Genomic DNA, 20,467 nt, shown 5'->3' with positions numbered 1-20,467 from the left:
GGTCATGGCCCTGGCACTGACCAGTCCGGAGCATCACACTGAAGGGCATCAGGGGGCCCTCACCTTCTAAAAATCTGATATGGGACCTGGCACATCGTAGGCACAGACCAAAGTCTCCAGTAACCCCCTTCCTGTCCTCCTCCAAGCCGTGGTTGGACGTCCTACCTTTGGGTGTGGTTTCTGAGGCATTAAGGGCTCCCTGAATGACGGCCTGTGCTTCAGAGTTCTTTTTCTTCAGAAAGTCTATGGTTTCTCGTAAATCCAGCAGCTCCGTGTCCTAAGAGAGAATGACACTGGTGTCATTAGCTGGGATTAGCCAGGCGGTGGGCGCTGGAATCCCACCGGGTTTGCTAGAGAAGGGGGGTAATTCTGAGGGGAGGACGCCAGCCTGGCCCGTGTGCCCCAGCTCCCGGCTCCCTCACCTTCTCCTCCGCGGTCTCTGCCAGGTGTCGCAGGCGGGAGGTCATATTCACCAGGCTCTGCTCGAAGGCCGCCACCAGGTTAGCCTGAAATAAACACAGACGGAGGTCCCTAAGTCGCCTGAGGCCTGGGCAGGGAACAGGCTGGGGGGGGGGGTAGTTCGGGCTGACTCTGTGTCTTAGCAGCGACCGACGCCGACAACCCTCCTGGCGATTTTTGAACACTGGTTTCCCTGAGCAGACAGGTGCAACCGAACCCCTTGATGTTCGGCCTGAAGACAGGTTCTGGTGGGGACGAGCTTCCGGAGCGACGAGGTGGCAGAGACAGCATCAGGGCAGGGCAGGCTTCGGAGGCCCTGGGACACTAGGGATCTAGTACCTGTCACCACCAGAGGTGGGACTGTCCCTCTGCTCTTCAGGAGGCCCGTAACCTCCAGAGCTTTGCAATGGTCTCGACTGAACTCCTCCACTGCTGGCGGGCTGGCCCCATGGATCCAGATCACCTCCCAGTAGAAACTGCTCGGCGCTTCTGTCCACCTCTGCTCCCAGGTGCCCTCTGTGGTCCAGTCCGTCCTGCTTCTAGCCCCGGGGTCTGCAGGCGGCCTCCGCAGGGCGGGACAGCAGTAGGCCGCGTGGCCACTAGGTGTCAGGTGTGCTTCACGAGGAGGAGGCCGCGGAGGGGCAGCAAGGACAGCCCTCCTGCTGTTCCGGGGTGGCAACACGTATGGGAAAGCGCAAGGGAACCCGGGGATGGAGGGATGGAGGGATGGGGGAACCACCATGGCTGGAGGGCGTCTGAGCACGTCCGTGGCCCCACAGCAAGGAGTGCGGGCAGGCTTCGGGCAGACCCTCGGCCCAGAGCTCTGGGATGGGGTCTGTGGCAGCTGTGACGGCTTCCCGTGGACCAGGGCTTCTCTCCTCCCGGCCGGCTCTAGCTTTCACCGCCTGCCCTTGAAACACGACCGAGGCTCCTTGCATTGGACAGTCGCTGGCGGGATGCGTTCGGGTCTGGGCAGGCAGCCTCTTGCAGGCACCGGTGCTATGAGGCTGCAAGGCCCCGGGCGGTCCTTGGCAGACCTGTGTCACGGCCATGACCCCGAGCTGTTGGCTTCCACCCGCTGTACGGGGAACTCCTGTTTTCTTGGCCTCGGGCTGTGTCTCGTTCACTTTTCTACATCCCTGCCCAGGTCCGTAAACACACTGCATGGGGTCCCCGGACATCTCGCGAGGGACCCCAACGACGGCTGGCTTCTCGTGTGCTGTCTTGGCCTCTTCTCATGGGGGCCCCCTTCGCTCTGGAGGGGCTTTCTTCCCGTCTCCTACACACCCTCTCCCTCCTCCGAGCCCTCCCTGACCCTCAGCCTCACCAGGGTGCCTATAAGACTCCAGGGCTGAGCCGCGGTGCCAGGGCGAGGCTGGCACTTGGCAGAGGTGGAGGACTTCCGGGCCCTCCCTGTCTAGGGTGTGCCCGCGGCGTGGGCAGCTGGGAAGCGCCACGGAACACGACAAAAGCTCCGTCAGGGACCAGGGGATCCTGGAGAGCTCTGGTACCACGTCTCTGCTTGGGGCAGGGCTCCGACCCTCAGCAGGAATCTGCCTCTAAAATTCAGAACCCGTCATGTCTGGGTGTTCTGTCTTGGCCAAAGGGCACTTCCTGTTGGAAGAAAAACCACCCTCTACATTCATTTTCTTGGCTCTCCCGCAGCCTTGACAGCTCGGTGGCTGACGGATGCTGTAAATGAATCAGACACAGCGATGTCCTCTCCTCCCGGCGCCTCTCCCCTCAGCGTCTCCCAGATGTGATCCCGGGGTGTGCGGGACGTGACCCGGGCCACCAGCCGCGGTGGGTGGGGCACGAGGGAGGGAAGCCATGGGGCTCTTGCTGACATTATAATTCTTAGGAGGCCCCAGGAGTGGAAGACGGTGCATGACATGGGCTTCAAACAAACCGGTGAGCGGGTACCACGTAGGAGTGGGGGGTTTGGGGAAAGAGCAACATAAGAAAATAACCAGCGCGATGAGGGAAGCGGTTGAAACAGAATGGAAAGCTGCAACACCTGGGGGGAGAAGTGGTCTCCTCGATCCCAAGGGAAGACCCCAGGCCTGACAGCTGAGTTCCCCAGAGAGGAAGGGACGAGAGAGGGGAAAAAAAAAACAACAACAACAACCCCAGAAACTCCTGCGGAAATTGCAGACATGGTCACTTTTGTGCGAACACTTGGAAGGCTCCTGCAAATCCGGCTCAGCTGTTGTTTACAGCGTTGGGGGAAAATGGGTCTTATGTTCTCTGTTTGCAACTTGGTCACAGGGGAGACACTACCGAAGCCCAGCGAGAGGAGGCGGCCTCATCTGCCGCCGTGTCGCGGGGTAGAAGAACCAAGGCCTACAGGAGAGCCAGTCCAGCGGCACGGACTGAGGGCAGGTCGAGGGCGGGGACCAAGAGTTCCGGCTCCCAACCTGAGGCTCAGGTCATTCCTGCCCCCGCCCAGGGAGCCTGCTAACAGAAGGCGGTTGGCAGTGAGGACGCAGCTGGACTGGGGGGCGGTGCGCTTCCCGGCGGGTCGCGCCCGCCACACAGAATGCCACTGGCTGGTCCTGGGCCTGCCCAGGTGTGCGGCACGAACGACGTCATGAGCATGCCCCGGGGCAGCAGCAGAGAGTTCCAAGGGTTCCCCAACACGTGGCCACTTGTGTCCACGGCCGATGGCAAGTGTCCACGGCCATGCAGAACCACCCCCTCTCTGGGGAGTTCAAAGACGGCCAGGCACGAACTCGTCTACACCCGTTAATCAGGGTTGGGGCAGAAACAGTTCTCTGCAAGAATCGGGACTCAGGGAAAGAGCGGGCCAGGCCCGGGTCCCTGTCGCACAGCTGTGAGCGGGGCCTGCTCCCTTGGACGCTAAGCCCGGGGGATCCCTGCAGGGAATTCTCCTCCTCTGGCTGAACTTAGGTGACTTATGGCCACAGTAACTGCCTGGGTCCCCCCCCCCCTTCGCGGCACTCACGTTGGCAGAAAGTTGAGACGTCAGGGTGGCCACTTTTTCCTGGGACGACTCCAGTTCCCTACGAAGCTTCCGGATTTGCTGTGAAAGGAAGAGAAATACAAAGTTAACGGCGGTGGCGGCGGCGGCAGCAGCAGCAGCAGCAGGAGGAGGAAGAGGAGGAGATCTGGGAGCGGAACGGGGCTCAGCGGTGTTAACAAGCAGAGACAAAGGCTTTGCACCCTACCTCAGACTGCATCCTCTCCTCAGCCTGAAGAAGGAGCACAGAAGGAGAGAAAGAGAGAGAAGGGGGTAGTTACTACGGAGGTGAAGAAGCCGGGCCCGGGGCGGGGCGGAGAACCTGCAGAAGTGGGACTCGGGGGCCGAGACCGCTGCACGGCCCGGCCCGGCCCGGCCCGGCCCTCCCGAGACGGGCTGAGCCCCTATCTTCGGCCTCAAATCAAAGGTGGCTCTGGAGCTCGGGCTCCAGCCAACCGGGTCGTTGCCGAGACGGCTGGGAGGTGAAAGTCCAGTTGATCTGAAGACTAATCCCTACCGCCGCTCGCTCGCGCGAAGGGGTGAAGAGAACCAGGGGAAGGACAGATCGAAGAACCGAGTTACACCCCACGGCCAAGGGCGCGCGTGCCCCGTTGCCCGCGGGGACGCCTGGCGACTTCCGTCCGCGCTAGGATGCGGGACTCCTATCAACCTACACCTACCCGGCCCGCCTTGCCACGGACGCCCCCCACTTGACCCTGGCACAGAGCGGGCTGTCGCCAGGGCGCTGTCGAGTGTTCAAAGGAGGGGAGCAAAAGGCACCAGCGTTGGCTCAGGAACCGCCGGTGAGGCCAGAAAGGCCGCTGAGAGCTGACGCGGCCAACCGCGAGCTCCAGGTTCTAGGCGCCTCCCCGGCCCCCACCCCGACCCAGCAAGGCACAGTGAGCAGTTAGCGGCCCCCACCCACCCACCCCGCTCCCGACCACCACGGGCCCCAGGGAGCAGGGCCGGAGCGGCGAGGGGGCGGAGGGGAAGAGAATAACGCTCTTACTGAGGAGTACGTGGAGGAGGCACTGGACGCCAGGGACAGCACAGAGCCGTGGACTGGAAGAGAAACAGAGCGCACAGTTAGCAGGGGCTCCGGGGACGGGGGCTTCCTGGGCAGAGCCCTGGGGCAGGAGTTTGGACTGACTCTGGAGGGCATCCGGAGCAAACAGGAGGGACACGACGGGGGCCCCAACGGGCATCACGACAGCCCCGGGCAGGCTGGGACCCGGAGGAGGCGAGGCCCTGAGCAGAGCTAGCCTCCTCCTGCAGTCTGCACCCTCGGGCAGCCCGGGGCTGGCGGGCCCTGGCTCAGGCGGCCCTGCTCCGCGGGGCACGAGGGTTCAGGGGGAGGGACGCGAGGGGTCGGGGGGCAGGCGTCCTCTGAGCTTCCCAGGCAGAAGTGCTGAGGCTGCGGGGCAGGGGGAGTTTCTCATCAGAGCTGCTCAGAGCAGGTCCCGCAATCCCGTCCTCTCCCCGGCCCTGGGGGCCACGCAGATGGCGCGGGCTGAGGTGTCAGGTCCTGGCCCCGCTGACTCACTAGCCCTACTGACAGAAGCACCGCGCCCCTGCACGGATGCCGCCGCCGAGGCCGAGCGCCCCCCCCCCCCCCCCCCCCCGAAAGCCACAGCGGGAAGCCTGCTGTCCCGGTAGAGCCTGCGTCCTCCAGGCCCTGGCCACGCACGCCCGCGTCACCACAGACAAGCACAGGGCCCTCCCTGAAGCTGACCTTTGGCACGTTCTCGAAAGAGGAATGAGATGCCTAGTTCCTTCCCAGGATTTAAGAGCCACCCCCCCCCCCCATGTCCCTGGCTCTTTCCACGTTTGCGGAGAGACTGCGGGGAGGAGAGACTGCTGCTGGGGCGCAGAGGGGAGGAGCTGCGGCTTCCGGAGCACTCCGAGGGGAACCACGGAACAATTCCACGCTCCACGCCCCGCCCCCGGCCCCAATGGCAGGCGCTCCGTCCCAAAGCCCCAGCGCCAGACAGTGCCCCCCAGAGGTTCCTGGGCCCCCAGACCCTTCAAAGGGATGGGAAGAACGAACTGAAATGGCCCCGACTCGATGTTCTGTGAAGCATATACGTGTGTGTGGTGGTGGTGGTAGTGGCGGCAGTGGAGGTGGCGGTGGGTGAGGGGACCCAGCAGAGCTGGAATGAGCGTGAACCGCGCTGGCATGAAGTCTCACCATCGTCCGTGGGGTCTCGGAAGGATCCTGACCGAATCATCCCCTTGGGTCTCTCGGCCAGGGACAGGGTGCTCCCCATTTGGGAGCCGCTGTACAGCTCGAAGGCCGCCTCGTGGGTGGGGATGCTGTTGGAGCGGGTGATTCTTGGCGTGGTGGCCGCAGTGGGACTCACTGGAAGGACAGAGGGGAAGGGGACAGGAGAGGGAGGGGGAGGGCAGGAGAAGAGGCAGGGTCATCAGCTCTCTGGGTCCCTTGGGGAACGGAGCACCAGGAGCGCGGGAGCAAATGGTGAGGGGCGGGAGAGGGAGGGGCGGGAGGGGGCGGTGGGAGTGTGCAGGAAGCTGGTGGAGGAGTGGGGTCTCTCCCGGGGAGGTCGGGCCCTAGTGGAGAAGGACCCTGCTGTCGGGAGTAAAGGGGGAACAGCGTTTCCTATTTTAGACCTTCCCTCAGCCCTGCCTGCCCGGGGACTGTCGCCTTTGAAGGCTGGGGGCCTGGCAGCTTCCCCGCGACCGTCCCATCACTCGAATGTGCCGATGAAATGGGATGTTGTGGCTCCGTAAAATACAACTGGCAGCCCGGGAGGACTAAGAGTTCAGACCAAGACTCGATCGATCTGAACGATGACAAGGAGGCAGCTAGAGAAGGGGGCCGGGCGACGGGCGGGCTCGGCGGCACCGGAGGGGCCGGGACCCTCCCCGCAAGCAGTGTCCTTCTCGGCCACTGGTCGGTGCTGACGCAAGAAACCTATCCCTCCCTGGCCGGGAGGTCGGACTCGGACTCGGACGGACGGAGCAAGCAGGCCAGGGTGCCAGGTGAGGCTCCTGGAATCCACCTGGAAGCTGGGCTCTGCGGGGTCCCTGCGGGCCTGAAGCACCTGCTGCCCCCCCACCCCCCGCTGGGGCGACAGCCTCCCAGGTCCGCACCCACATGCAGCTCCCTGGCCTATCGTTGTGCCTCCACACAGGCGGGTGGACGTTAGTCCCTTCACGGGGACCGTGCACAAGAGGACCGCACACCTCCCTCGGCCCCTGCGAGGACGTGAGGCGGTCCTGGTGGAGCCCAGCCCCGCATCCTGCAGCATCCGTGCATTTCCTGTCGTCTGGCCCCCGGTGCAGACGGAGAACACGCTAGCCCCATCCTCCACCTGGCGGCCCTCCCGCCACCGGATGACCTTTCCTGAAGAATCACTCCCTGCCCTTCTCTAGGCAAAATGAGCCCGGTTTCTCCTCGAATCCCCCACAGCTGCCCCCCAGCCTGTTACGGGTCTTCGTCGGCCCTTACTGCTCTCCTTCCCTCGGCTGGACGAGGAGGTGGATCTAGAAAGACAACAGCAAACCGCCAGCCTGTCCCCAGCTCGGCCCTGCAGGGGCCCCCACGGCCGGTTCGCGGCGCCTGCTTCCCCCACGCAGGGCTGGGTCGCTCCCGTGCGGGGCTCCAAGGCTCCCGTCCCTGCCTCGGAGTCCGCAGTCTCCTCGGGCTTCCCTGGTCCGCCTTTCTGTCCCCTCGGGCCTCAGGAAGGGGGTGGCCCGGCCACGTCTTCAGAGGTGCTGCCCCCGGGGCGGCGATGGCCCAGGCTCTGCGGGCTCTGGAGGCGGATCCCCTGGCTTACGTCAGCAGCTGTTCCCTCCTTCCCGTCCCCCAGCCCAGCAGCTCAGTATTGCTGCCCCGGGCCTGGCGGCTCCTTTCTGGCAACCACTGCCTGTCCCTGTCCCTGCTCGAGTCTGGTCCTCCGGGCCTTGGTTTATGGCTTTCCTGCGCCCTCATTCAGACTCCCCGAGGCTACGAGGACCCTACAACGTGGGCCCGGGGAGCGGCCTTTCGGTTTAGGATCATCCTGGAGCACTCTGCCCCCAGTCTGATTTTGGTCGGGTAAACTGAGGCACCACGGAAGCGAGCCGGTGTGGCGGGGGTCGAATGTGAGATGGAGCGTAGAGTCCAGCTGCCCGGCCTCACGCGGCAGGGTGAGCCCTGCTGCAGCCCGTGCCGCAGCGAGCGACCCAGAACACTGACCTATGTTGGTGAGCTGGCCCTTTGCGCTCAAGGACATGGAGAGAGCCGGGGGCGACGGCAGCTCCGACTGGTCATCGGACTCGGGCAGCCCGCCGATGGTGTGCGAGTGTCGCCTCTCCTTGGTGTCCTCCTGGGACTGCAGCTGGTACCTGCAGGGCATGGGAGACCTCAGCCTGGGCCACTGCCAGGTGGAACCACAGCTCAGGCCAGTGGGGAGCTTCGGAGGCAGGACGAGGAAGAGGAGGGGAGGACAAAACAGCCCAAGAGGGGGCGAGGGACATGCCGCCTGGACACCTTCCCCCCCGGCCACCGAGAGGGTCCCGAAGGACCAGCAGGTAGCGCATGGGATGTCCTGAGGTGGGGACTGAAATGAGGGAGGGGGCATCCGAGAGCCTCCACCCCGAAGCTCCAGGTAGAGCTCTGCGGCCCCACGTGTGGGCTCCTTCCCCTAACTGGGGACATCAGTGCCGCAGGGCTGGCGGAGGACTGCGGTGCCCTGCTCGTGCCCATCTGTGTGACCCCACAGGCGGCCTGTTCTCCCTCCAACTGTGACGGAGAGGGACACACAGGAGGCATAGGACTGGGACGGCACAGGCTGTGGGACGGGGCGGGGTAGGATTCCCACGCACCAACGTGTTTCTCCCCTGTCCCCAAAAAGCAACGCTGGCTCTGAAGTGGACTCCCGCATCCTATAAGCTTGGGGAGGGTGCCCGGGGGTCTAGGCACGTAACACAGCCAAAAGGGGCACTGAATTCATGCCTGGGGCCCAGGACAGACCAGGAGTCCCGGGGAAGGACAGACGCATTTTAGGGTTACCTGAGCCCTTTCTTGGGAAGAGTGTTCCGATCCCGTGGAGTGCTGTGCAGGAATAAAAAGAGAGGGCGCGAGAGACAAGGATGTGAGTCCATCTTAGAAACCAGACGTGGGGACCCTAAGCTTTGCGGGACGCAGTGCGTGACACAAGACACCAAACCGTGAGCCCCTTGGTCTCTACAAACAATATAGGGAGAGAGCTGCGGCTGCCTCTGGGCTTACAGCTTGAGAGGTTCACTGGAGGGGCTCAATGTTCTGTGACTGGGGATCAGGACGTGCTCGGCTGCGTGCAGGGGCGTATGGAGGCGAGGTATCGTGGAAAGCCGTCGGCCTAACGAGCAGAAGCTCCGGATGAAGGTCAGACTCATCACGACGAGGCCCCGGACCGTCACCTACAGACCGTGCTCCGCGCCCCCAGTGTCATCGCGTGATGACAATCACAACTTAACAAATACACGGACTTGAAACCCCTACTTGTCTCCCGGAGCCGTCGTAAGGCAAGTGAAATTTATGGGTTTGAAAAAACGTTCAAGGTCCCAAGCGCCAGTGCAACCCGGGGCGTGTTAGTGGTGGCGAGAGGAGCCAGAGGCCCAGGGACAGAGCCAGGCGCGGCCGTGTGTCTGTGCACCCACCTGTCCAGCTGTCCGGTTCTGGGGCTTCCGCTCCAGGTCAGCTCTTCCGCCTCTTCCTCTGGGGGTGCAGCGGTGGGGGCGGGTGGGGCAGGGACCGGACTACTGCTGGGGAAGGCACTGGGCAGGCTCATTGGCATCTGGAGGGACTCCATGCTCCTGTGCAGGCCTGAGAGTTTGGGGTACATGCGGGTCTCTTTGGGGACACTGAAACCACTCATTAGCTCCAGGCCCTGGGAGAAGCTGGCTGAGTTAATATTGAGAATGGGTGCGGGGCTAGGGGTGAAGCAAGAAGGGAGAGGGCTCCCGCTTGCGGAGCTCGGAGGATGCAGGTCTGGGACCTTGGAGGCGTGGGCGTCAGTCGACGACGGCAGATCCAGACTGTTGGAGTTGACCTTGTCTAGGTTGGCCAGCGAGGGCGGCTTGACGAAGCTCTTAGCCGTGGCCCTGAGGGGAGTGGACATCCAAGTATTTAGAATCACGGAGTCCCAGAAGCGAGAGGCAGGTGGGACCTCAGAGGACGCCCCGTCTAGGTCCCCCGGGTCTGGCTACTTAAGCACAGAGCCGCATCCCCGTGCCTTGTGGAATGTGCCGGAAGGCAACCTGCCATCAGGTTGGGGTCCCTTCAAGTCCTGATGAGGGGGCGGCGCAGGCAGGCGGGTTTACATACGGACGGATACACCCGCGTGTCAGCAAACACGGCAAAACCGTAGGACGGAGCTGAAGACAGGTGAAGGGTGGCCCGGGAAGGGGAGAGGGAGGGGAGCTGTGACAGAGGGAGGAGGCCCGGCACCCCGGGGTGGGGGGGAAGAGGCACCAGCGGCCGCCCCGTCTAGCTAGGCCTGCGGACCGCCCGGTGTGCGGGAGCGCGGACAGGCGGGAAGGGGCTGCCCCGTCTGGTACCTGAGAGGGGTCGGTGGCAGCTCCGCCAGCTTGGGGGCCGGCGGGTGGCTGGGCTGGTTCTTGGGGGTGCTCTCGGGGGAGCCGATGCTCTTCAGGGAGATGCTGTCCGCGTCCAAGGCCACCGCCTTGGCTTTGGCCTTCTCCTTCTCCCGGTCTGTCTGGTTGACGGGGGCCGGAGCGGGGCGGCCGCCGGCCACCTTGGAAGGCTCCTTGAGTCTGGAGGGCGCGAGGCCCCCCTGCTTGGTGCTGAGGAGGCTGGGGTCGATGCTGCTGCTGACGGGCCGCGGCCCGCCCCGCCCGCCGGTCACGCTCATGGCGCTGGACTTGGCGGGCCGCGGCAGGCTGCGGTACTGGATGTTGGAGCGGGCGCCGGGCGCCAGGAACCCGGGCTCGGCGCCGTTGGACACATCGAGGCTCGTCTTGCGGCCGTTCACGGGCTTGACGGGGATGCCCGAGGACTTCTGGATCTTGCTGAGCGTGGCCGATCCCCCGGTCTGCATGACGGTGGCCGTGCCTGTGGCCGGAGGAGGCTTCTTGTAGCCGAAAGAGCCCGAGGTGGAGGGGCGAGCGATGCCCGACGGGGGCTTCTTAGCGTCGCTCAGGCGGTCCCGGCCGGCGTCGGAGGACGAGCGCTGGAGCCCGGTGGTCTTCACGGCAAGTTTACCCTTGTCCGTGGCTTTGCCCTCAGGTTTGCCTGCAAGAGGGCAGGAAATGAGCTAAGAGTAGCCCAGGCTGGCCAATGTCTCGGCAGCGTCCCGGCACATCCTTCCCCTTCCCTCCGCAGGACAACCAACGCGCTCTGGGGCCTTGAGGCCTGCACGCGGGTGAGCAGGCCCTAGGGAGCCTGACGAGACCCCGTGCCGGAGGAAGGACACCCGGGGAGCAGTGGCCTTGGGGTTTTGTTTTGCTTTTCGTTATTTTCTCTTTTCAGGGTAGGAGATTCCATTTCGGTTAAAATGGCAGAGGGTATTAAGCAAGTTATGAAGGTTGTTAAGAAAGAAGAGCATCGAACAACTGGTCAGGGAAGGAAAGACGGGAGGGGACGCCACAGGGTCTGGCTGTACCAGCTGGTAAGTAGAGGCTGGAGGGAAATGCTGATGGAGGCAGGAAGCTGCCCAAGGGGCCAACTTTGGGAGCAATACAATTCTGATTTCTTATTTTCTTGGGACCCCACCCCCCACCCCCGGGATGTCAAGCGAGTACCTTGTGGAGACAAGTGCACCAGCCAGATGTCTGAGGCGGTGTCTGGAGGCAGCTCAAATGAGTCTCTGAACGTAACCCACTCCCTCCTCTACCTCTGATGATGGGATTTTGGCTCCGCCACTTGAGCCCTCTGCGTTTTTATTTCTACAGTAGTGAAGCGGCGGTGGTAATTCCCATCTCCCCAACTCCCAGGACCGTGGTGAAGACCAGGTCGTACGCATTAAAGGGCCCGGGAAATGTCTGCCATCATCCCGTGGGTGCAGGACCAATACGGGGAACAACAACCAAGAAACAGGTCCTCGCCCTCGTCCCTTCCTCTTTGCCAGGCTCACCTGCGACTTTGAGGGCGCTCTGGGCTGTGTGAGTGATGGGGGACGTGACAGCCACTGGTGGGGTCTTGCCCTTCTTCAGGGACCCGGGGTGTCCCAGGCTGACAGGCTTTTTCAGCTCTCCGACCTTGGATGAATCGTCGCAGCTTTCGGGCCGCTCTCTCCGCCACTTGGAGGTCCCGGGTTCCATCTTCAGGCTACCACTGTCGTACTCCAGTTTTTTGGGGGCCTTCTCCTCTGATTCACTAAACCAGCTCAGCCCGCTTTCCGCCAGCGAGCGTTTCTCTGAGTCTGTGCGGAGCTGAAGACAAGAAGAGAACAATGCAGAGTGAGAGGCTCGCTTGGGGATGGAAAATGGGAGGCAGAGGGGACTTCTTTCGGTTGCCCTTTCCCGAGTATTAAGTCAACCCAGGGTTTCTACCTATACCTCTAGGGACCAGAGAAAAGGACACCGCAGGTATCCCAGGGCCTTTCCTTCTCTGGTTGGAACAGCTCTTAGGCGTATCACTCCAAGTGGGCAGGGGCGCTAAATCCTGGGGCTCCTACGACAACAGCTGATGTCTCAGGTGACTGCCTGGCAGCCTCAGGTTTCTCCGGGCCAGCTCCGAAAGGACCTGGCCAAAGGCGCACGGGAACCCGTCCCACGGAGCGGGCGAGTGCAGGTGCACACCTGCCTGCCCTGCGGTTCACGCTGAGGCGTCTGCAAACTCACGTACCACTATCGTGGAGTTCCTGCGAGAGGCGGTGGGGGTCGTCGGGAGGGAGTTGAGGGAGGAGCTGGCATTGAACTCTTCTGAGCTGAGGTTGTCCGAAGCATCACTGAGCCCGCTGCTGATGGAGCTGCTTTCATCCCAGCTGTAGGACAGGAGACAAAGGTTAGCAGTTGAAACAGAAGCCAAGACGGGAAAGACGATTTTCCTACGGGTGGGAGAATGGCTGTATTCCACTGCAGGGACTGGCCAAGAGCAGAAAGCTTGAAGGTTAGTCCCGGGTTTGCCAGCAACTTGAAGTACAATCTGGTGGTGTTCTTTTATGAAAGGAAGAGACTCCGTCTTTATCCGGCGAAGGAAAATGTCACATCTCCTTAACAGAAAGGGAAACTGTAAAGACAAGGCAATTCTTGGACGGATCTAAGGATCCAATTCCTCTCCCTACCAACGGCCTCCATCCTTAGAATTACTGTAGCTTTGTTCATTTCTGGATGCGTTCTCCAGGTATTTTCCCCTCTCTTTTCCAAATTTTTCCGTACCTGGAGAGGGCCAGAAAAAGACCGATCTTTTCCGGGAGCCCCTGGGCCTATCGTTTCTCATTGCTCCCCTGCCTATCCGGTTCCCCGATGCTGGGATCAGGCCTTGCTCCTACACGGCACGCGCCGCTCTGCTGATAAATGAGCCACACGTAAGGTGCTGTGGCCAAGCGGAAGCACCAGATTTGTGCTGAATGGTTTCCTTTCCCGCCGATTGCTTGGGATGCCAGATTTGTGGTATCTGGGAGACAGTGTCGTTGAACATCTGTAGCTGTAGGTCTCTCTAGAAAGAACCCTCGTCCGTACACTAAGTGAAATTAATACAGCCTCCACGTCTTTGGAGCTTGGACTCTACAGCATTCCACTGGCTGTTCATCTTCGCGTTTAACAACTTGTGCAGTTAGAAAGTCAGTTCTTACCATCTGACCTAAGTAGCCTCCTCCGCCACTAATACCACCTTCCTTTTGTTCTCGCCTTCTTTGCTGCTCTCAAGTTTCTTCTTCATATTATTTCCTGAGTTCAAAATCTGTCTCCTGAAACCTTTCACCAAACCATCCACCATTTCTGTTACTTCCTTCTGGACCCTACAGAAGTCCTTCAGATTTCACTCAAGTTTCAGAGCCCAAGACTCAACATGGACTTCGGGAAGACCGCAACACGAGCATCTCTTTGTGCCTGTAGGAATCTCTAAACCCTTGCATCAGTGTTCACAAGTTTATCGGCTTTGCGTGTGTGAAGGATTAAGAGGCTGAAGATGTTTTTTTTGTGAATTAGCTGGTATCTGGAAAATGTTCCCTTTTTGATTTATTTTGAGTTCCAGATCATGGAACAAGAGTCAGGCATACAAGCCATCTACGTTCTTGGCCCAGATTTCAGCTGGCCTCCCTCTAATTTATTTGCTGGGAATAGGAAAGTGGGTGGTTTGGACACTTGGCTCGGTTGCTCTGGGGTGATTAATCCAAATACATTGAGAAAGAGCAAAGAAAGCTTGGGGATTAGAATGCACAACAGAGTGATTTCAATTTTATTACTAAGAAATAACAGCCCTTATTAAAACAAGCAACCTCTTTTTTCCTCTACCCGTGACCTATATTAATCCCACATTTGTCTTGGGCTAAGATATCAACAGCCCCCATTTTGCAGAGAAAGAATACTGAGGAGGAAAGATCAATTCTGGCTTTATGATCCTATCAGCTCCTCTGGGTCAAGATAAGATCTCTGGCAAGCAAACAAACAAACTATTCACAACATGTTCTCTTGGGTCAAAGACAGAGGAAGCCTGTAGCACTGAACCTTCCATCTGAGATTAATTATTGGTAAGGAAGGTCTTGGAGTGGAGAAAAGTCTTATGGAAGGGCTGCTGCCGTCCACCAGGCTAAAAGAAACCTTTCCTTTGCCCTACATTTACAGAAAACCTAAAGTAAAATGAAGAAGGGAGTGCAGCTTCTCAGAATGGGTTTCAGTCCTCCCTGCCCAAAAGGCATTTCTCCCAACTCACAGACTCTGCCTAAAGTGAGAAAGTATCAGCCTAAAATTCTTGGGCAAGATTGGCTAGAGGATTTAAAGGTTTCCTAGGAAAATTCCTCTTGCAGATTCTGGACAAAAGAAAAATTCTGTTGTCATTACCGAAGGGTTAAGCACGTCCATTGGAGATGCTCCACTTGAAGGGAGTATATTTTCCTTTTTTAAGACAAATGTTAGAAAAGTAGTGGATGCGATAGTCAAGACTCAAACGTTATATGAAATTATAAAGGGATAAAGGGAAAACATCCCCTTTCTACCCTCCCACTTTTACTTAAAGAAAAAAAAAAGATTTTATTTATTTATTTGAGAGAGACAGAGAACTAGCAAGAGGAGGGGTAGAGGGAGAGAGAGAGAGAGAGGCTCAGCGGGGAGTCCGCGCAGGGCTCGATCCATCCCAAGACCTTGAGATCAGGACCTACCTGGGTGCAAGGCAGATGCCTCACTGAGTCACCCAGGTGCCCCCTACTTTTACTTTTAAGAGTCACCACCGTTAGCAGCTTCTCGTGCTTCCTTGGGGAATATCCCTGTGCTTCTGTGTTCTAGCTGTTTGCTCTCTGGGGCTGCTGAATAGCTGACATTACGGGACCACACCTCATCATCCTGGGTCTCTTTACCAGACTCTTAGCTTAGAACCTCAGTCTTCCTCTTTGTTGGTTCCCTTTCTTGTTTTAGTGAAGTACCTCTTCTGGCAGCTTTCTGAAGAAAAAAAAAAGGATGCTTGGGAAGCAAACTTGATACGTAAGGTCTGACACACTATAAAATGTCTTTATCCTGTTTTTACATGTGAAATTTTGGCTAGCCATAGAATTCTAAACTTAAAGCAATCTCTCAGAATTTAAAGGCCTCGCTCCATGGTCTGGCCTCTATCGTTGCCATTCTGTTTCCTCGTCCTTAATACGTGACCTGTTTCTCTTTCTCTGGAAAGTTTTAGCATCTTCCCTGGTGTTCTAAAACGTCATTAATGGCATGCCCTGGTGTGGGCTGATGTTTATCCGTTGAGCTGGATACCTTCCTGGGCCCTTTTAATCTAGAAGTTTTCATGCATTATTTCTTCGATGACTTTCTCCTCTCCATTTTTCCATTCTCTCTTGTACAATGTTTATTATTCAGATGATAGATTTTGAGGCTGATACTCTTATTGTCTTTCTTATTGTCCAGCACTATAGATATTTATTTTTTAGCCCCACATTTTGGGCAGCGGCCTCAATTTTATCTTCAGTTGCCTCCATTAAAACGTTCGTTTCTGCTGTCATATTTAAAATTTTAAGGGTATTTTAAAAAATAGTATATTGTTTTTTTTCTCTCAAGGGTGCAATCTCCTCTCTTAATAACTCTCAAAGATATTCATTCACTCATTTATTCAGAGGGCCAGGTTTACAATCTCTTTGTACAGTTTCTCGTTCCAAGGAGCTTTTCTCTGTTTGTATTGGTGAGACTTGCAGGTTATAGACCCTTCTGGTTTGTCGGATGATCCTTGGCTGTTTGTGTATAGGTAAGACTGGAACACCCGTTCTAGGTTGTTTCGAAGCTTTCTGTACATTGGCAGGACTGGTCAATTATGGTTTCAGTATAGGGAGGAAGTGATTGGACTTACTCATTTAAGTCTTTTCTCTTGGGCTGGTCAGTTCCTAAGAGATGAGTCTCCCAAACTCCCAACTGGAGCGGAAGCGCAGTTGCCTTCCGGGAAGTAGCAAAGGAGAGGATCTCAAAGTTTACGTGTTTTTTTATATACATTTTAAACCAATCCTCCTGTTTTTAGTTTCAGCTCTTCACCCACTAAGAGTACCTGATGTCACCAATTACCAAGCTTTTTGAGGGCTCTGGGGTGCAAACACGGTTGCTGTGTAGCTCCCGCTACTGGATTCAGATTCAGCTTTAAGTCAGATAAATCAGTTCACACTTGCCATTCTGATTTCCAGCTTCCCCAAACTTGGTGGCTATTATCTCTTCCTTCTCCCATTCTTTGTCCTTGTGGTGTTAAGACCTAAGGAAAAAAGACCCTGCCCCCCCCTTAAAAATTATTTATTTATTTGAGAGAGAGAGAGAGAGAGAGAGAGAGAGAGTAAGAGCACCAGTGGGGGTGGAGGGGACAGGTAGAGGGAGAAGCAGAGGACGTGGGGCTTGATCCCAGGACCCTGAGATCAGGACCAGAGCTGAAGTCGGATGCTTAACCAACTGAGCCACCCAGGCGCCCCAATCCCGCCCCTCTGTCTTCCCTGCACTGAGAGCAGCTCTCCCGCCACAGCTCGTCATCCCCTGAAGATGGACGCACGTACAGCGTTCGTCTCCACCCACCTGTTGCTCGGGAGCACCTCTCAGCTGTTGAGCTGCTCACTGTCTGCAGCGCTGCTAAACCCACCAGAGACACTGACAGATGGCCGTCAGCAGCTTGGCAGCCCCACGTCCCCGGCCTCCCTCATTCCCAGCCGCAGCTTCCGAACCAGCACCATTTCAAGGGCCATTACCCCGGCAGCCACATTCACGGGGGCTGGGGCTGCCACGGTAGGGGCAGCTGGCTCTGGGGCTGGGATTGGGATTGTGTTTGGGAGCCTCGCCTCATCACTGGTTACGACAGGAACCCTTTTCTGAAGCAAAAGCTGTCCTCCTACGCCATTCTGGGCTGTGCGCTCTTGGAGGCCACGGGCTCTTTTGCCTGATGGTGGCCTTTCTCGTCCTCTTTGCCGTGTGAAGGAGCCGTCTCCACCTCCCTTAGGTCTTTCTCCCGAATCTTATCTGGCCTGTATGTTCCTTTTCCTATACCTCCCCAGGCAGCCTCGGGAAACTGATTGGCTCAGGGCCTGACAGAAGGAAGACAAATAAATAATGTATTAATAAGAAAAGAAAAAGAAAGGAACCCCAACCCCTTTATTATCATTTTATTCTTGTGAAATATATTAAACGAATGCTACCAGCAACAAAACACCCCTAAACGACACTCAACAGAACTGGCTCTTTTGGATTAGACGTTCTGATGGGTAGACTTTGAGTAGAGTGAGGACAGGAGACATTAACTTTGTGGAGTTCCATCACCAAATGAGGAAGAGCCAGAAGGAACCATCTAGACAATGTTTTGATGAATCAAGGCCCTGGGAGAAAAGAGGCTGGATGGACACTGTCCCTCCTGAAACATGACTGCCTGAGGTCTAACAACAGAAAGTCTTTAGGAGAGTTTGCGGACTTTATCGGCTAATGAGCCACACTTACTACAGAGTAACTGCCTGGTCATTCAAGATAACAGGGAGAAAGACAAGCAGCTTAAATATGGCACCAAAACAATAAATAAAGAGGAGGGCAGGGCTCAGAGCTCGGGAGGGCTACTGCATCCGTTTGGCACAAATAATCTCACTGCTCCCTCTAAGCTGGGTTTTGCAATCTCTTTTCTATTTCTCTTTAAATTTGTTTCTCACATAGGTCTCAGGTGGAGAAGAGAGTTGGGCAACAACAAGCTAGGTCTAGGGATCCCTGGGTGGCGCAGCGGTTTGGCGCCTGCCTTTGGCCCAGGGCGCGATCCCGGAGACCCGGGATCGAATCCCACGTCGGGCTCCCGGTGCATGGAGCCTGCTTCTCCCTCTGCCTGTGTCTCTTTCTCTATCTGTGACTATCATAAATTAAAAAAACAAAAAACAAGCTAGGTCTAAATTTACTGGAATGCAGAATGCAGAGAAGTTAATATTCATTTATAATCCAGCCTACTTATAACCACCATCACCACCAACAGGCAACTGATGTAAAAGAGAAATGTTCTCTCTCTTGTACGTTTACACCATTTACTTTGCACAGGGTAGAAGTGTTCATCCTGGGAAGGGTATTACAGGAATAATGACACTGTACTGTTTTTACCCACCCTCAGAATAGATAAGAAAATAAGTCAGAATAAACATATGAGAGATTAAGTCAGGTATAGACAGGGTGATGAAAATGACTCTTGTCAAGGGATATTTCTAAAGTACTGGAACAGGCTGTAGCAGTAAATTCAAGATTTTTCACAGCAGGATATTCATTTTCTCATTTACTGATCACCTCATATCCTTTAATCCTCCCTCCAAATCTCACACTTCTCATTTCCTGTTTCCCCAAAAAGTATCACAGTTTTTTTTTCACCTTATCAAAAACTTCAGTATATCTTCAGCTCTTTTTTCTTCACTTCCCTCCTCAAGAACTCTGCTGATTGGGCAGCCTGGGTGGCTGGCTTCAGCCAGGGTGTGATCTTGAAGACCTGGGATCGAGTCCCACGTCGGGTTCCCTGCATGGGGCCTGCTTCTCCCTCTGCCTCTCTCTCTCTCTCTCTCTCTCTCTCTCTCTCTCTCTCTGTCTCTCATGAATAAATAAATAAAATCTTAAAAAAAAAAAAGAACTCTGCTGATTGTGTGACCACTTGCCTTTAAATCTACCTTTTTCCCCTCTACATTTCTCCTGCTTTTGCTCTGGTTCAGAGCTAATGTCCCCTCACTCAAACCACTGCAAAAGCCTCCTTATTGACCCCACTGTCTATATATATTTAAAAAATATTTTTTTAAATTTATTTATGATAGTCACACACACACACACAGAGAGAGGCAAAGGCACAGGCAGAGGGAGAAGCAGGCTCCATGCACCGGGAGCCCGACGTGGGATTTGATCCCGGGTCTCCAGGATCGCGCCCTGGGCCAAAGGCAGGCGCCAAACTGCTGTGCCACCCAGGGATCCCCCCACTGTCTATAAGTCCTCCCTCCTTCAAACACACTGAATATGACCAGAAGCTTAATTCACCCAAAAGTGTAGCACTTACCAAGCCTTCATTAGCTCCTTATTGCTGATATAATAAAATCAAAATTCTGAGCGCCTTGTTCAAGATTATCCACCAGCCATCATTAACACAGGGTAGGGATTAAGGGCACAGATGTTGAAGCCAGACTATCTGAATTCAAGTCCTATAAACTCTGCCTAGGGTTCATTTAAGTTTCAATCTGCCAAACATTCATTGACTTCCTAGTATTTACAAGATAGTCTCGGTTGCATGGGCATTTAAAATGAGCTCACAATCCAAGGGTGGAAGAAGATGTATACATGAAATGGATACCATATCTGACGTACAGACAACATACCTAAGAGGATTCAGACAAAAGAGTGATTTAATTTTCCAACAAAACCCAGAAATAGGACTTTGCCATTTTAGGATATAGATTAACATAATGCTCACCTCCTTTTCCCTAGTCCCACCCTGCTCCTAATTCTTAAGTCCTCTAGGATTCCTATTAGGTGACCAGCTGTCTCACCTAATTTCTTTTTTGGAAATACAGGCCTGCATGGAGAGCCAGTCTTATCATCACTGCACAGTCACCTGTGTACTGCTGAGGATTCTGGAGTCCTGGCAATGTTATAGGGACTTGACAACATTGGTAGGTACCGAAACCCTACCTACTTTCCATGCGTCTCTAGCTTTGCATTTTGAAAGCTTACTTTTCTTCAACGCCCAGATCAAACACCAAGTTTTCTGAGATCTTCCCTAATTCTCCTTGTCAGAAGAAATCTCATTCTCTTTTATGTGCACTAGACTGTATTTCCCTGAGGGGTAGGATTGAGTCTCATTCATCTTTATACTCCTCATACAGTATTTTGTACATAGTGGGCTTGTACAAACTTGCAGACTTGAACTCCTAACTTCTGTGAAAGTAGGAATGAATAAACTCAGGGAAGGGGTTATGATTTTGGAACTGCTTCTTAAAATTCTCCAAGAATGATTAATAGTTTATTTCTAAGAAATCCTTGTTTCAGAGGGAATTTATAAACAATCTTTTCTTTATCTTTTTTTTTTTAGAACTTCCAGTTCTCTGCTTAAATTCTCCATCTATTCAAGAATATAATCCACCTTTTCTACTACATCCTTAAAAATATTTATAGAGTATTTACAATGTTGTCTGTTAATTCCAACATCTGGGTCATCTGTAGGTCTGCTTCTATTGACTATTTTTTCTCTCAGTTATAGTTTCTGCTTCTTCCTGAGTCTTCTAACACATGCCAGATATATGTAAACAAAGAATGGCAATACATATAACTAGAAAATGATGCGCCACTTCCTCTGTCAGGCTGTTAGGACTGAGAGCTGAGTCGGTCTAATCTGTAGCAGAACGAGGTCTGGGCTTTGTTGTCTCTTTGGTTAAAGTCAGTGCACTGCTAGTTTCAAATGTTCTGAGGGTAGGATGA

General features: G+C 55.7%; 1 protein-coding gene and 1 pseudogene across 7 annotated transcripts in view; one reads left to right on the top strand and one right to left on the bottom strand.

Moving 5' to 3' along the window:
• NAV1 (neuron navigator 1) overlaps positions 1–20,467 on the bottom strand; it is a 245,829-nt gene that overhangs the window by 29,307 nt on the left and 196,055 nt on the right. For 4 of the 7 annotated variants that reach the window (XM_055319071.1, XM_055319075.1, XM_055319078.1 and 1 more), the window contains 12 exons: positions 12,231–12,369; positions 11,518–11,815; positions 9,983–10,676; positions 9,083–9,526; positions 8,454–8,495; positions 7,638–7,786; positions 5,628–5,798; positions 4,449–4,501; positions 3,648–3,671; positions 3,425–3,502; positions 423–506; positions 166–277 (listed from right to left, as the gene is read on the bottom strand). In XM_055319071.1, the coding sequence (XP_055175046.1) occupies positions 166–277; positions 423–506; positions 3,425–3,502; positions 3,648–3,671; positions 4,449–4,501; positions 5,628–5,798; positions 7,638–7,786; positions 8,454–8,495; positions 9,083–9,526; positions 9,983–10,676; positions 11,518–11,815; positions 12,231–12,369 (2,288 nt within the window). The remainder of the gene's footprint in view (positions 1–165; positions 278–422; positions 507–3,424; positions 3,503–3,647; positions 3,672–4,448; positions 4,502–5,627; positions 5,799–7,637; positions 7,787–8,453; positions 8,496–9,082; positions 9,527–9,982; positions 10,677–11,517; positions 11,816–12,230; positions 12,370–20,467) is intronic. The other 3 variants (XM_055319072.1, XM_055319073.1, XM_055319074.1) reach the window with 3 other exon arrangements.
• On the top strand, positions 13,395–16,973 carry LOC129505773 (ATP synthase F(0) complex subunit C2, mitochondrial-like; annotated as a pseudogene).

The sequence above is a fragment of the Nyctereutes procyonoides genome, unplaced genomic scaffold (genome assembly GCF_905146905.1).
Source record: "Nyctereutes procyonoides isolate TBG_1078 unplaced genomic scaffold, NYPRO_anot_genome, whole genome shotgun sequence".
Taxonomy (NCBI): Eukaryota; Metazoa; Chordata; class Mammalia; order Carnivora; family Canidae; genus Nyctereutes; species Nyctereutes procyonoides.
This window is presented reverse-complemented; position numbering and strand designations above follow the sequence as displayed.